This window comes from Cladosporium halotolerans, assembly GCF_011745625.1.
Source record: "Cladosporium halotolerans strain TM138-S3 chromosome Unknown Sca119, whole genome shotgun sequence".
NCBI classification, from domain to species: domain Eukaryota; kingdom Fungi; phylum Ascomycota; class Dothideomycetes; order Cladosporiales; family Cladosporiaceae; genus Cladosporium; species Cladosporium halotolerans.
Window position 1 is genome coordinate 1 of NW_027191569.1, and position 13,329 is coordinate 13,329.

Sequence of the window (13,329 nt, forward strand, 5' to 3'; positions counted from 1 at the left end):
CTTACCTGGTGGCGCGAACATCATCACAGGTTTCCTGTCCTGAGGCATCTCGCTTTTGAGATCCTCGCAGCGCCAGCAAGCTCTTCCGCCGACGAGCGAATCTTTTCGATGGCTGGGGACGTTGTCAACGATGAGCGACCAAACACGATGGAGGAGTTGGCAGAGGCTTACCAGGGTTTACGCAGCTGGTACTCGGAAGGACTACTGTGATGGACATAAGCTTCTTACACTCCCGAGCACCCGGGAGGACCGTGCACCGAACGAACGACGAACATCCGAGTGGACCCTGAACAAATGAACAACACCTGTCCAAGAAGCCGAACGAACGAGCACTACGCCTGTTCGGTGTTCGTTTGTTCATTGCCCACCCTGGTTGGAGAGGGTTAGAAGGGAGAGGAGGGTGGGATTTAAGTTTGGACCGGGCACACAAGAAGGCGAATAAGAGAGAGAGGGAGGTGTGATGGGTAGGGTGGATGCAGACAGCCGTTAGCGTGGCGGTTGGGGAGCGGCGTGGACAGGTTGTGAACACAAGCGTAGGATGCGGATGCATTAGCGTAACGAAGTGCCCGAAAGGTCGGTTCGAGGACAGAAGCGAGGTGGCGGGGGAAGGAACGGGAAGGATGGAGGGTGATTGATTGGGAAGGACAGAGAAAGACGAAGGCGTAGTGAAGGGGACGGATGAAGGTCAAGTTCAGACATAGTGTGTGTTGACAAGTGTAGAGGGTAGGGGTAGGTATGTGAGTGGGATGCCCGTACGGAGGCATAGGACGGCACGAAGTGGCATGATCGAAGGCAGGGGTGGAAGGAAGACGTTTAGAGGTGGCAGTGAGAGAGGATGGAGGATAGGGAATAGTGAGGTAGGAATAGAGTTTGAGAAGGGAAGAGGAGAGTTTTGGGAGGAAGTATGGATGTTTCAGAGAGAGAAGAGGGGGAGAATTTTGATTTTGGGTCAAAAGAGGGGGGGATAGCGGGGGAATGGAGAAGAGAGAATAAGACGAAGGCAATCGACAAAGCAAGCATGGAGTCGGTGTTTGAGTAGAGGATGTCGAGTCGGATTATGTCAGCAGGGCGTGAACGTGGGGATGAGTCAGCAAAATCAAAATCATGATCGGAACGTATACAACGCAGCAAGAGACAAAGAGAGCAAGCGGCGTCATTTTATGGCAAGGATGGTTGGAGCGAGATTGAAAGTGGAATCGGGAGGGAGAAAGAAAAGTGGGTGAGAAGAATAAGGTAAATAGGGAGAGATGAGGAAGAAAAGAGAAGAAAAGAGAAGAAAAGAAAAGAAAAGAAAAGAGGTGAGGGTTAGGGTGTATAGAAGATTGGGAGTGTGATGTAGTGGAGGGTTAGTTGAAGTAAGTGAGGGTTGAGTGAGGGAGGGGGGATTAAAGAAGTGAAGTGGGGAGTGAATTGGTAGGTGAAATGGAGGGAGTGTGATGAGGGGAGAGTTTGGAGGATGATAATAATTAAGGTGAGTAAGAAGAATGAGGTGGAGAGGGAGAGATGGGGAGAAAAGAAGAAAAAAAAAAAAAAAGGGGGGTTTTTTTTTTTTTGTTTTAAGAAGGAAGAAGAGAATGAGAGAGGAAGGAATGAAATGGTAAATGTAATATGAAGGAGAAGAGAGAGAGAGAAGGATGAGGGTTAGGGTGTATAGAGGTTGGTAGATTAGATTATAGAGTGGATTGTAGGAGATGGATATGAGGGTGTATAGAAGTTGAGGAGTAAGGGAAAGGGTTAGGGGATAGTAGAAGAGAAGAGTAGATTGATGGAAGGTAAGAGAAGGGTATGAAAGGGGAAATAGATAGAGGATAGTGTTGATTAAAGGTGGTAGGGGAGGAAAGGAAGGAGGAAGAAGAAAGGAGAAGATAAGGTAGAGGAGGGTAGGTAGTTAGGGTGTTTTAGGGTTTTAGGGTTAGGGTTAGGAGTTCAATTTAGAATATCGAAATGCAGCCTAGCAGATGGCGGCAAAGATAAGCTACATACATTGAAGGTCAGACTGCAGAGAGGAGAGACAAATCCATGCGCTTCTCTCTGACCAACTGAGTCAGTCGGATCGGGCTGGGGTACCGGATACACCATTCCCCTTTCATGTGCCACCATGCCTGCAGAGGATGGATCACGTATAGCCTTCGCGGGCACCCGACGATCCCATCGATGATTCCCATGGTCCTTCCTGACGATACACCCACCGGGTGCACGCCCCATGGACAGACAGCGTTGGCCGGTATCCCGCCATCAGGTTTCACTCCCACATCCAGATTAGATATTGTTCGATCGATTGGCAGCCGACTGCCTACGCCTGCGGTGGCACGAACTAACATCTTCTCCAGCAAGGAGCCTCAGCGAATCCTCGCGAGACAATCCCAACCGATGGAACCTGCTTTCATCGCCGCCAGGCGACACGGTTATCCCAGGTGTAAGACCCGAGTTCCCGTCGGTTCGATCAGAAGCCGAGACCACCCAATCCAGGGTACGTTCGCCTTCCTTAACCCGGTCGACACCTCACTTCCGGGGGAATGTGCACGCCTCGTGATGGCAGGTCTAACGCACGCAGCACGCAAGCCGACTCTCCCAACCTACTACGCGGCCACAGCCAGCCGAGTATGAGTGGGCCCCGAAATGGGAAGTGCTGAATCCACAGCTCCACCCAAAAGAGAACCCCACTCTGGAATGGCAAACCCATGCCAGGCATGCGAGGGGTCAACACGACCAAACGCTAGCGGAGTACCACCCCAAGAAGATTTCCACGCTCACTTCTAGGAGCACCCTCTGTAGAAAAAGGTCGAAACAAGAAGCGGGCCAGAGTCCACTGGCACCCACCCACAACACCTGGAGTCCACCAGCAGTATCGTCACCCATCAAGCCAGCCGGAGTCCACCGGCATCAGCTAGATAGATGTGATCGATCCTCCTCTCCAGAAGACGACGTCTGGAGTCCACCAGCAACGCCACGATCCCACGAGCAGGGCCCGGAACAAATCCCGACCCCGGACGGGACGAGAGTTCAGCCCTACGAGTCAAGCCACACTAAGCACAGCCACATCGTCGAAGCCACACCTGGAAACGGCCACACTCGACACGGCATCGACACCGTCCCCCCTCTCGACATCCTCAGGTCATGACCAGGTTATGAGACCAGGTCAGTCCGTCATCGGATACATCGATCAGGGTGTGATGTGGCCGGTTCAGTTCGTACCATCCGATGGTACCAAGTCACGTGGTCGCGGCGCCACAGAGGATTCTGTCGGTTCGAGAAGAGTCGGGTCATTCTCCAATTGCATCCGTGCAGAATAGACATCGCCAAGTGCTCTACGTATGGCAGCAAGCGCTGGACCGGCACGATGATATTGCCTAGTATTCAGTAGGAAGTCCAGATGGGTGAAGCTGGCGGACACACCAATGCCGAGCCGCTTCGCCATTTCGCTCTTCCGGCGTAGCTCGGTGCCAGACAACTGAGGCGGCCGTGGCAAGTACCTACAGTCCTCGTGGCCACGGCGGAATATCACGTCTGGGCCACAAGCACATAGTTTCCCGAATTGGAAGCGGCCCATTCTGTATCTCACGAAATTTTGTTGATGTTCCAAGGGAGCGAAGAAGACCCAATCGGCACCGTACAGTGAAGTGGTAGATCGAGATCGCGCAGTCAAGCGGGTGAGATGTCGCGACTGACAGGACAGCATCACCTCGAAGCGTCGCGAACGCCGAAGATGGAGACGCAGAAGACGACGCGAGCAAGGCAGGGATCGACTCTGCCGAGCGATCGAAGACCATTCCGGTACGTCTCGAAGGCTGTCGAGGAACGGGCGACCGACGGGGGCTCGAGGTAGGAAAGGTCGAGAAGCCAAGCAAGAACTTAGCGGACTGTCGGCAGGTGCGAGGCTGAGCAGCCGCTGGAAAGAAGTATGCAGGTGTGGAAAGCGGATCTCGGGCTCGAGGATACCGCAGAGGTTGGCACCGACGGCGGACCCGTCAGGGCTGCAATCAAGAATCCACCCAATGAGGTCCTTCCAGCCCACCGTGGCAGCTCGGAAAGCTTTCTTGTTTGCTTCGTTTTGGCGAGACCAGGCAAATATCAGAGGGGCGCCATATTCGAACATAGGGGCAAGATATCTGCCGTATATGCGCAGACGGTGGGCTGGACCCCAACTGTCCGAGTGGAGGCGTAGGAAGGATGCACGGCCGGTGGCTTGGGAGATGCGTTTGCTCAGATAGCCGGCGAAATCAATCCCGTTCGATCCCACAGGGAAGCCAAGGTAGGTGTAAGACTCAACGATCGGCAAAGGCTTCCCACAGATGAGGATAGGATGCGACGCGTGTTCGAGAGCGACAGCGCGTCCAAGAACGAGCCCGCACTTTTTGACATTCACAGCTATGCCAGCCTCAGCGCTCCACTCCGTCAGGAGATCGGCGAGGCAGCGCAGTGAGGGCAGATCTTGTGCGAGGAGGACGCCGTCGTCGGCATAGAAAAGACTCCGAGGAATGCCGACAGCAGAGTCGTTCAAACGCACGATCAACTCGTCGATGTAGATGTTGAAGAGGTAAGGTGGGAGAGGCGAGCCTTGCAAGACACCTCTCGTGCGAGGGAACCAGTCAGATGACTGGCCGTTGACGAGGACGCGGGAGCGTAGACCTCGAAAAGTGAGGTTTTCTATCAAGTTGCGAATCCTGCCCGGGCAGCCACGCCGAACCAGCAGGGCACGGAGGCGTGTGTGATCGACCATATCGAACGCTTTCTCGAGGTCTATGAATGCAGCGTAGCGGACCAAGCCGGTCGAGAGCAGGTGGTGCACGACTGCAGCGTTAGTGAGAGTAGAGTAGTCGCCGCGAAAACCAGCTTGGGTGGGATGCAGCTTCCCCCAACCGGATTTGTCGAAAAAGTGTACGAGCAAGAGCCTCTCGAACAGTTTGCGGTGCATACATATCAGAGTGATGGGCCTGACGTTGTCGACGTCTCGAGGACGATTAGTGTCCTTGGTAACCATGTGTACATCGGTCGAGTTCCATGAGGCGGGAGTGCTTCCGCTGGAGAGGCAAAGATTGAACAGTCGACCGAGCACTTTAGGATAGCACGACGGTAGCAGTGCCTTGATGACACGCATGTGCACGCCGTCCAAGCCGCAGGTCTTGCTCGCATCTTGTCTGCGGATCTCCCTCACCACATGGCTTTCTGAGAGCTCATCGCGGCTCTGGTCTGCTCCGGCGCCGTCGACCGGTTCGTTGGACACCAAGGCTCGACCGGCATACCGGTCTGCGAGTGAGTCAGATATCTCTCGCAAAGCCGAGAGCCCCCCCGAACGTCCACGCTCGGAAGGTAGAATGTCGCCATTCTCTCGAGACTCGGCCGCGGCCGACTTGTAAAGTAAAGTGCTGACTTGCGGGTCTTGTCGGTTGGCGGGAACCTTCTTCCTGCTTACGCCAGCCGCGGTGGAAGATCTTTTCTGACCAAGGAACCTCCGACAGATCGATCGGACCAGAGCAATCAGACGGCGTTCCAGAGCGGCAGCGTTGACTGGCACTGCAGCAGACAACAAGCTGAGCGACCTCGTCCCCTCGTCGAAAGCGGCGCACATGTCCCTCCGCACAGTTTCGTCAGACAACTTTCCCAGGTGGAAGCGAATGGCAGCCGGTGCGTCACCCTGGCACGAAGGGGTCGGCTGGCGAGCACTCAGGTGCAGGCAAAGGGTATAGGCGTGATCGGTGGGCAGGCCTATCGATGGATTGTCCAGCAAGAAGAAGTTGGCATCGGCGACCCGCCCAGACTGGACGAAACAGTGATCCACGGTGAGTAGCTTCCTCAACACCACCCCGGCAGGGAGACCGGGTTGTGGTGAAGCATCGGGCTCGGTAGCCTCGAGGGTAGTGAACCCGTGCGAGCGAGCGAAGTCGGACAGAGCTTCCACCCTCTCGGGCGGGCCAGGTCGACCGAGCTGTGTCTGCAGCCACGGCAAGCGAGCGTTGACGTCTCCCAGGACAACGTGCGACGCTGCCACCGAGCCGAGGGCAGCGACGACGTCCTCGCTAGACATGCTAGGCTGCAGATAGACGGCGGAGACGGAAGAGGCATCGGCGTGGAAGGTGACGGTCGACGGCGTGGTCCGGACGTCACCCACGAGGCGACCTCGTGCGGAAGCCGAGGCCAAGAGGTATATCCCGCCGCCGTTGCGGGTACGCTGGAGCGATGGCGATGGAAGGGGTGTCGAAGCGACGAAGCGGCGGTCGCGGACATGCCGCTCGTGCCCGACGAACCACGTCTCTGCAAGGAAGAGAAAATCGAAGGAGGTGTGGAGGAGCTTGAGGCAGGCCGTCCACTTCATCTGATCGAGTCCGTTGACGTTCACATACCCGACTCTGACGCTAGCCGAGCCTCCTCGCAAGTGCGCCGATCCTGCGGACTTCCTGCTCAAAGGCTGCTGTGACTGTGGCTTGCTTCGCACGTGCCCGGATGGCTTTCTTTCCCGGGCCATCGGCGGCGTGGAAGTCGGCGGCCAACGTGCTGGCCAAGGGGAGTGGCGGAGGTGCTTCTTCTCTGGCGTCAGACGAAGAGACGTCGGCGTCAGAAGGACTGATCTCGATCAAAGCCCCAACCCCAGGTGGCCCAGAGCAAGCAGGCGAGGAAGAGGAGGGAGGCGTTGGAGGGCGTGCCACCGCGCGCAGAGCGAGGCCCTTCGCTTCGTGTATGCCCAGGTACTCTTCCGGTGACAGGCTGTTCTCTCGTGTCCGGTCGCCGCCCTCACACAGAGCTCCGATGAGCCCGTCCAGCTTGGCTCGGATGTCGACCAGGCCGTCGATCAAGCCGGGCGGCGAAGATAGGATGTGCTCTGCCCCGACGACGTCCACCGCGGTCGGCTCAGTCGCGGGAGGATCCTCAGACCTTTCTCCACAGGTGGCCGCCTCCACAGGGGGAGGTAAGCTGGTGGCGGGAGTGAAGAAGTTCAGGCGACGTTTGGTCGACGGGGGAGTCGCTTGTGCGGCAGCTGTCCGTTTCAGAGGAGTGGGCGCGACGCAAGGAGAGGGCCCGTCTTGCAAGAGGAGCCCCAAACGACAGTGCTCGGGTCCCTTGTCCTCGAAGCCGGCGCGGATTCCTTCCACGATCGAACGGAAAGGTTCACGAGCGACTTGCGTCTTGGCCCAGTCGATGTAAGCGGCGTTGCCCAAGCTCGGGCAGGCGAACTTGCCGTTGGTGGTGCAGCACCACCTGCGATAGACCCTGTCCTCGCCGTCACGCTTGCCGGCCAGGTTCTTGACGTAGTTCCCCTTGCGTTCCCTCTCGGACGAAGAACAGCTCTTGCAAGGCAGGTAAGAGGCGTACTTGGCGTGCAAACCCTCCGCGACCAGGGCCAGGCCGCCCTCGGGGCTGACGGTCGAAGGCTTTCTGGTGCGGCGTGGAGCGAACCTGCTGGAGATGGGCATGGGAGTGTGGCAGTGAAGAAGGCGACGATTGGGAAAGTGACGAGAGAGTCCCCCAGAGCCCAGGAAGGGCCCATACTTATAGCCGGAGGCACACGTCGTTGGAGCACGTCGAGATCGATCGATCACTCCAATGGCCGTGATATCGTTTCGAAAACTGCATCGCCAGCCTCTGTCACGCTACATGCGTCGTGGGATGGCGGCCGGCGTGCATGAGGCACCCGCATACAGACGCACACGTCGTCCGATCGAGCGTGTGATCAGACGAGCGCAGCGTCCCAGGCACAGAACCAGCCAGGCCTCGATCAATCGTGGGGCCACTTCCACATCACTGCAGGAGGTAAAGGTCAAAGCAAGCAGAGAGAGACATCACAGGGACCGGTAGAGCTTGGAGCGGGCAAGCGAGATTTAAATACAGTCTACAATGCAGAACAACCTCGTTCGTACCATGGCATGGGGTGTAATCACGTGACATCCGTCTCTTCCAGGAAGGCGCCGTCCTGAGTGAAGGCATCTTCCTCTTCGTCTCGCGCGGGCAGAGACGGCAACAGGATCGAAGGGTCTCGACAGTCGCGGCCCATTTCTTCGAACGATACCTCCTCGAGCCTCAACCGCACCGGAGGCTTCTTCCCACTCAAGGCGCCTTCTACCAGCGACCATGTCCGTTCGACCATCGTTGCGTCCGGGCGGTTGTGACGTCGTAGAATGTTCAGCCAAACGTCAAACTGCGTGGCCGAGAGCGTCTGCTCCACCCAAGAATTCGTCACAGCGCTGCTAGGCAAGAGGGCAAAGATGCCAGGGCCAAACTCGGCCCGCAGACGCGCCCACCGCTCTCCGTAATGCAGCTGGTGCTCGAAGCGCCTCGCCTGCCGCCGGTATTCCTCCCCTTTCGGGTCCAGGTCGGGGTGAGCTTCTTTGAGTCTGGCCTTCTTCACTTCGCCGAACTTCTTCTTCCAGCCGAGGTTGGGTTTGACGGTGGGTCGCAACAGTGCTTGGAAAGCTTCCCAGAAGTCAGCCAGCCTTCCCCGACGCACGACGGCGCGCACAAAGTCGTCGGCATCGTCGCAGAGCGCCCAGTACGCCGACACGTGTACGGCGACGATGGCCTCCTTGTCCTTCCCCTCAGGCACGCGCTCCGCCCACTCACCCCGGAGCGCCGTGGTCTTGCGTTCGACGTCGCCCTTCGTTTCGTACATCAGCCCATCCCGCCACTTGCGGCAGAGGCCAAGCAGGTCTTCCATGGCTCCAGGGCCGGCGACGGCGAAGACGGCGTCGAGGATCTTGTCAACCGCCACCGGAGAAGTTCGTGATGCTTTGCCCAGCCCCAGCTTGAGCATGGCTTCAGCTTCCGCCCGACCAGAGCGTGTGACGCCGGCTCCGATCTCCTCGACCACGGCAGGTGTCGATGCCCTCTCGGAGGGCGGGCCAGAGGGGGTTGGCGAGATTGCTCGCTCGAGGGTGGAGACGACGTCTTCGGCGGCCAAGGGCGGGTCGGCATCGCTTCCCTCGACACTTGGCTCGACACCTTCGCCCTGGTCGTCTCCGGAGTCGTCGACGACCGTGGCTCTCGAACGTTTCCTCCGGCCAAGGTCCCCCTCTCCAAGCTCGGCCGCTTCCTGCCGCCGCTTGCGGTCCCTCTCGCGTTTGCGATTCTTGCTGGTGACGGCGAGAACGTAGCGTGGCAGCGCCGCAGTCCTCTCCGCCACAGAGCGTTGCGACGCCGACACGAAGAGCGGGCCCGGCGTCTCGGTCAACTCGCGGTGTCGCCTTTCGTCGACGAATCCCTCCCCGTTGCAGGCAGCGCAGGAGTATCGCTCGCCGTTCGACCGTCGAGGCGAGGGTGTCTTCTGGAGCGAGGCCATGGCGTGGACAAAGGTGTCAAAGCACGAGTGGCGGGCGAGAGAGGTGGAAGTGGGCGCCATGCCACTGACGAGGCCGGCGGCGGGGCCATCACGCCGCTCGCACGAGACCTGCTGCCTTCGCGTGGCGGCGTGACGACGTGCATTGCATCGTTCCATCGTTTCACCCCGTTGCTCGTTTGGCCGGATTGGGGATGTCGCGCAGGGCTCAACGCTGCGGACCGGCAGAGCTTAAACGGACGTCAGCTTAGGGTTTGAACCATAGCCGTCGAGCAATAGAAGCCGCCAGGTACCTCTTTGGCTCTGTTGAGAATGCTTCTCAAAGTGTGCGATCCATTCAAGCATGAGTTCGTCGTTCATATAGCCTGAATCGGCGACTCCTATAAGCGTTGCATCGTGAAGGGCTTGGAACCACGTGGATTGGTGCTGTTTCGCGGCGATTACGAGCATAGCTGGTATAGCTTCACCTGCAGCTGAGATGGCTTCAACCACTGTGAGGCTCTCACGGTTATTCGCAGTTGGTAGGAAGTGAGACTTCTCAGGATGCTCGGTAAGTATGTAATGGCTCTTCGAAGCGCCAATTCGAAAGCCTGTTTCATCCATGTTCCATATGTTTTCAGGTGTAATGCCATGGTCATGGATAACTACCTTGAGCTTCTCATACCACCTCTCAATGTCGGCTAGGTCGTAGGCAGCCGCGCGAACAGCCTCAAGAGGTGCTTGCTTACGCTTCTTCCAAACCGGGTATCGTTGAAGGAAGCGCGTGGTCCATGAGAGGCTGATCGTTGGTGGTAATGAGGCCTCTGAATGCGCACGCCGTAAGATCGAGTTTGCCGATATTGAGATTGCGCGCGGCCGTGCATTCACTCCTAGAGCCTCACAACGCTTCAGCCACGTAACAAGTGCAGCCTCCTGATCGTTGTCAAGCTTCTTGTTTGTAGGCGCTCTTGTAGATCGTGAATCTACACCTCGAAGGCGTCTACCAAGGCGTTGGTAGGGAACATCGAACAACGTAGCCAAAAGGGTAATTCTCGGCGGTTCAGGCTGTTCAAATTGAAATTCAACAGCTTGATTAATCCGCTCTTCAATTTGTTGATACTCAGAAGCCATGGTGGGTGAATGGTATAGGTGAGAAGGCAGTGGATACCTCAAAACACGACGTTGATCGTTGAGCTGAACCGATCGTTGAGCTGCACGGCACTCGCTCGCGAGTTCTGGCCGCGGGGAGCCTTGGCCGGCACGACTGCACGGATACCCTCTCCCCCTGAGCCCAGCTTAGAAAGGCCCTCTGAACGTGCCTGCCAGCTGAGAAGCTTTCCCTCACTTGCTGCAGATGAGCCTCTCGGATTCCCAAAGGCACTATTAGGACCTGGAACCGCGCTATCAGTTCAGGACGATCCGACACTAGGCTTTCTAGCCCACGGCAGGTACGACTTTTGGAGAGGCGTGATGCCTTTCGGCTCTCAACAGACTCCTCCAGACGATTGCGCGCCCTGGGAACAGTTGGTATACTATAACTTGTCGACCTCATATCCTCCGTCAATCCCCCATGCCTGGCACCCGTCACAAGAACGTCAGCCGGCATTGTACGGCAACTTTCAAGAAGCCGGACATTCTAGTCTTATTTCCTCGAATGTTGGATACCAGTCACTGGCTGGGCAAGAAGTACAGCCGGTCGAAACAGCGACCTACGCCTCTCTCGATTTCCACCGTGCAACTACGCGGGGAGCAGTCAGCGGTCTTCAACCGGCGCCTGGTAACACACTAGTGGAGTCCTTCGCAAGCTAAGATAGCCTTCTCTGCTTCTCCTCTTCCGCGCCAGCAGCGCCTCCAACCTCTGCAGCATCTGGTACCCTCTCCTTGCCGAGTACCCGACTAAGAGGAGCGGACCCCCGCCAATCGCAGTAACTTTGAACGCCAACCTCACTGAAGAGTTTGGAATAAGTTACGTCTCATAGTGAGGTAGACGGAGCTCACCCCGAGGAAAAGGGGGGACACATTTTCCAAGACTAATGTCTGCTTGCACCGCTATAATAGGGCGGAAAGTATTCTGGTCAATATGGTGAGAATGGTCACTTACAAATGGTCGCTACCGAATGAACGTTGGCCCTTTGATCGACGGGAATGGATTCAAGTCCTCTCGCTCTACAAGTCCAGGTATCCAATCGAGTAAGATGAAAAAGCGCCGCGCGCTCTTATTGGCTGTTCACGATGATGATGATGAAGTTCATTCCGCCTGGCGCCAAGCATAAAGGGCAACTGACTGTCGCAGCCTAAGGAAATTGGGAGACCTCGGTCGAGAACTGCAGATCACGCTTGCCAAGACATTAGATAGGTCAGCCCGGTCAACCCGACCGTGGACTTTGACAGAAACAATCAACTCATGACTTTTGAGTATCACGCACTTTCACCTTCGACAGGTATAGCCGACAGCGGGACTTTAACTAAGGGGTAAGCGTATTAGGTAAGGAAGAGGGGTTCTAGCTAAGGCACTAGGTACGGTTCGTTGTAAATAGTGACTCCAATTGAATATTTAGGTTGCGAACGAGGCTCCTATGAAAGAGTGTAAAGTACCTGTCCTATATACCAAGGAGACCGGTGAGCGCTCAATCCCAAGCTGAGCGTGAGCATCTCAGTCTTAACTGAGACTGAGCCGTCGCTGCTCAGTGGACCAGTCACGTGACTCTATGAGTCCTGACTGGCCCGCTTGTTGAGCCTATAGCAATGGCTTAGCGGGAGGGTCTTTGGGATTGCTCATCACACATTGACCCTGCTGAGCACTGGCACAGCGATTTTTTTTATTTTTTTATTTTTTTTAATCATACTGTATGCAAGCTATTTAGCTTATGACAGGCCTGGGCTAATTCCCAGACATTTCTTGGTCTTCTATCTGTGCTCTCGCGTTGGTGTCGTTCCTTCGATCCTGCTCGCCATCCCGCCTTACTCAAGGCGCCACGGCTTTTGGGCTCAGCGCGCTCCTACTGGTCTGTCTTGGTGGTCGCAACTGCTGACCATAGTGTTTGAATCTTGAATCGCGATTCAATCAATTCAGGTTTGAATTGATTGAATTGAATTTGAATTCGGTCCGTTTGAATTGATTGAATCGGAGTCAATTCAGCCGGTGCTTCTTCGGCAGAGGTATGTCCTCGAAAATTCGGCCTATACAGCATTCTGAGGTGAATACAACTAACCATGGCTGATCGACCTAGACGAAGCGGCCTCACACAGACATTTGCTGTTCCTGACGAGGATGATATATATTATGATCCATCAATTGCACCGTTGGAAGATCCCTCGGGGCCTGCGGAAGAGACTGACACCTCCAGCCTTTACAATACCAACGAGACAATTGCCGCCTTCTTTAACGGTTCGTACAGTCCAACCGTGGAAAGCCAGTCAACTACACCTCCTACGCCTACGCCAGGCCCAGTCATTCCTACTGTAGCTACTACGCCACAGTTTCTCAAGCGGAAGAGACAGAGCAGTACTCCGCATAGGGGCGCAGGGCAGAAAGACAAGGCGCTTTGGAAGCACTCGAGAGCACGATTGCCCTATTAGATGCTCGGAGTTGTTAAAAGACTGGCTACACCGTGGAATCCCTCACGCACTGCCAACTAATTACGTTGATAGCGATCAAGACAGCGACAACGAGCCATAGAACAGCATGTTTGTGTAGCAACACCTGAATCTTGAATTGAATTGAATTGAATCCGAATTCCTCTGATTCAGCCTGAATTGAATCCGAATCCAGGCCTCTGAATTGAATAATTCAGGATTCATAATCTATGGTTACCGTTCACAATGAATAGTTGCTGACATCTCTTTTCGTGCTCGCAGAGGTAGCAGTAGTACACATCCTTCTGGTCCTTGAGACGTCGCAACAGCTCTCCATATCGCCACACTGGGGATGCTTTCTTACGTGTAGCTTTTTTGGTTTCGACTCGCATTTGCAATTTGCAACATCGATCAGTGCTGTTATTGGTTCGGTTGGTGCTGGTTCTGTGGTCAAACCGACACCAACCGGCAACTCGACATGTAAGAACCATTTGACCAGATGGTGAACC

The 13,329-nt window shown here is 55.9% G+C and overlaps 1 protein-coding gene across 1 annotated transcript; it reads right to left on the bottom strand.

The window, feature by feature from the left end:
• Window positions 1-3,184: 3,184 nt before the first annotated feature.
• On the bottom strand, window positions 3,185-6,313 carry WHR41_09644 (uncharacterized protein; the record flags this gene model as incomplete). The annotated part of the gene is made up of 1 exon (XM_069378246.1): window positions 3,185-6,313. One exon carries the CDS (start codon window positions 6,311-6,313, stop codon window positions 3,185-3,187), a length of 3,129 nt encoding a protein of 1,042 aa, XP_069224968.1.
• Window positions 6,314-13,329: the final 7,016 nt, after the last annotated feature.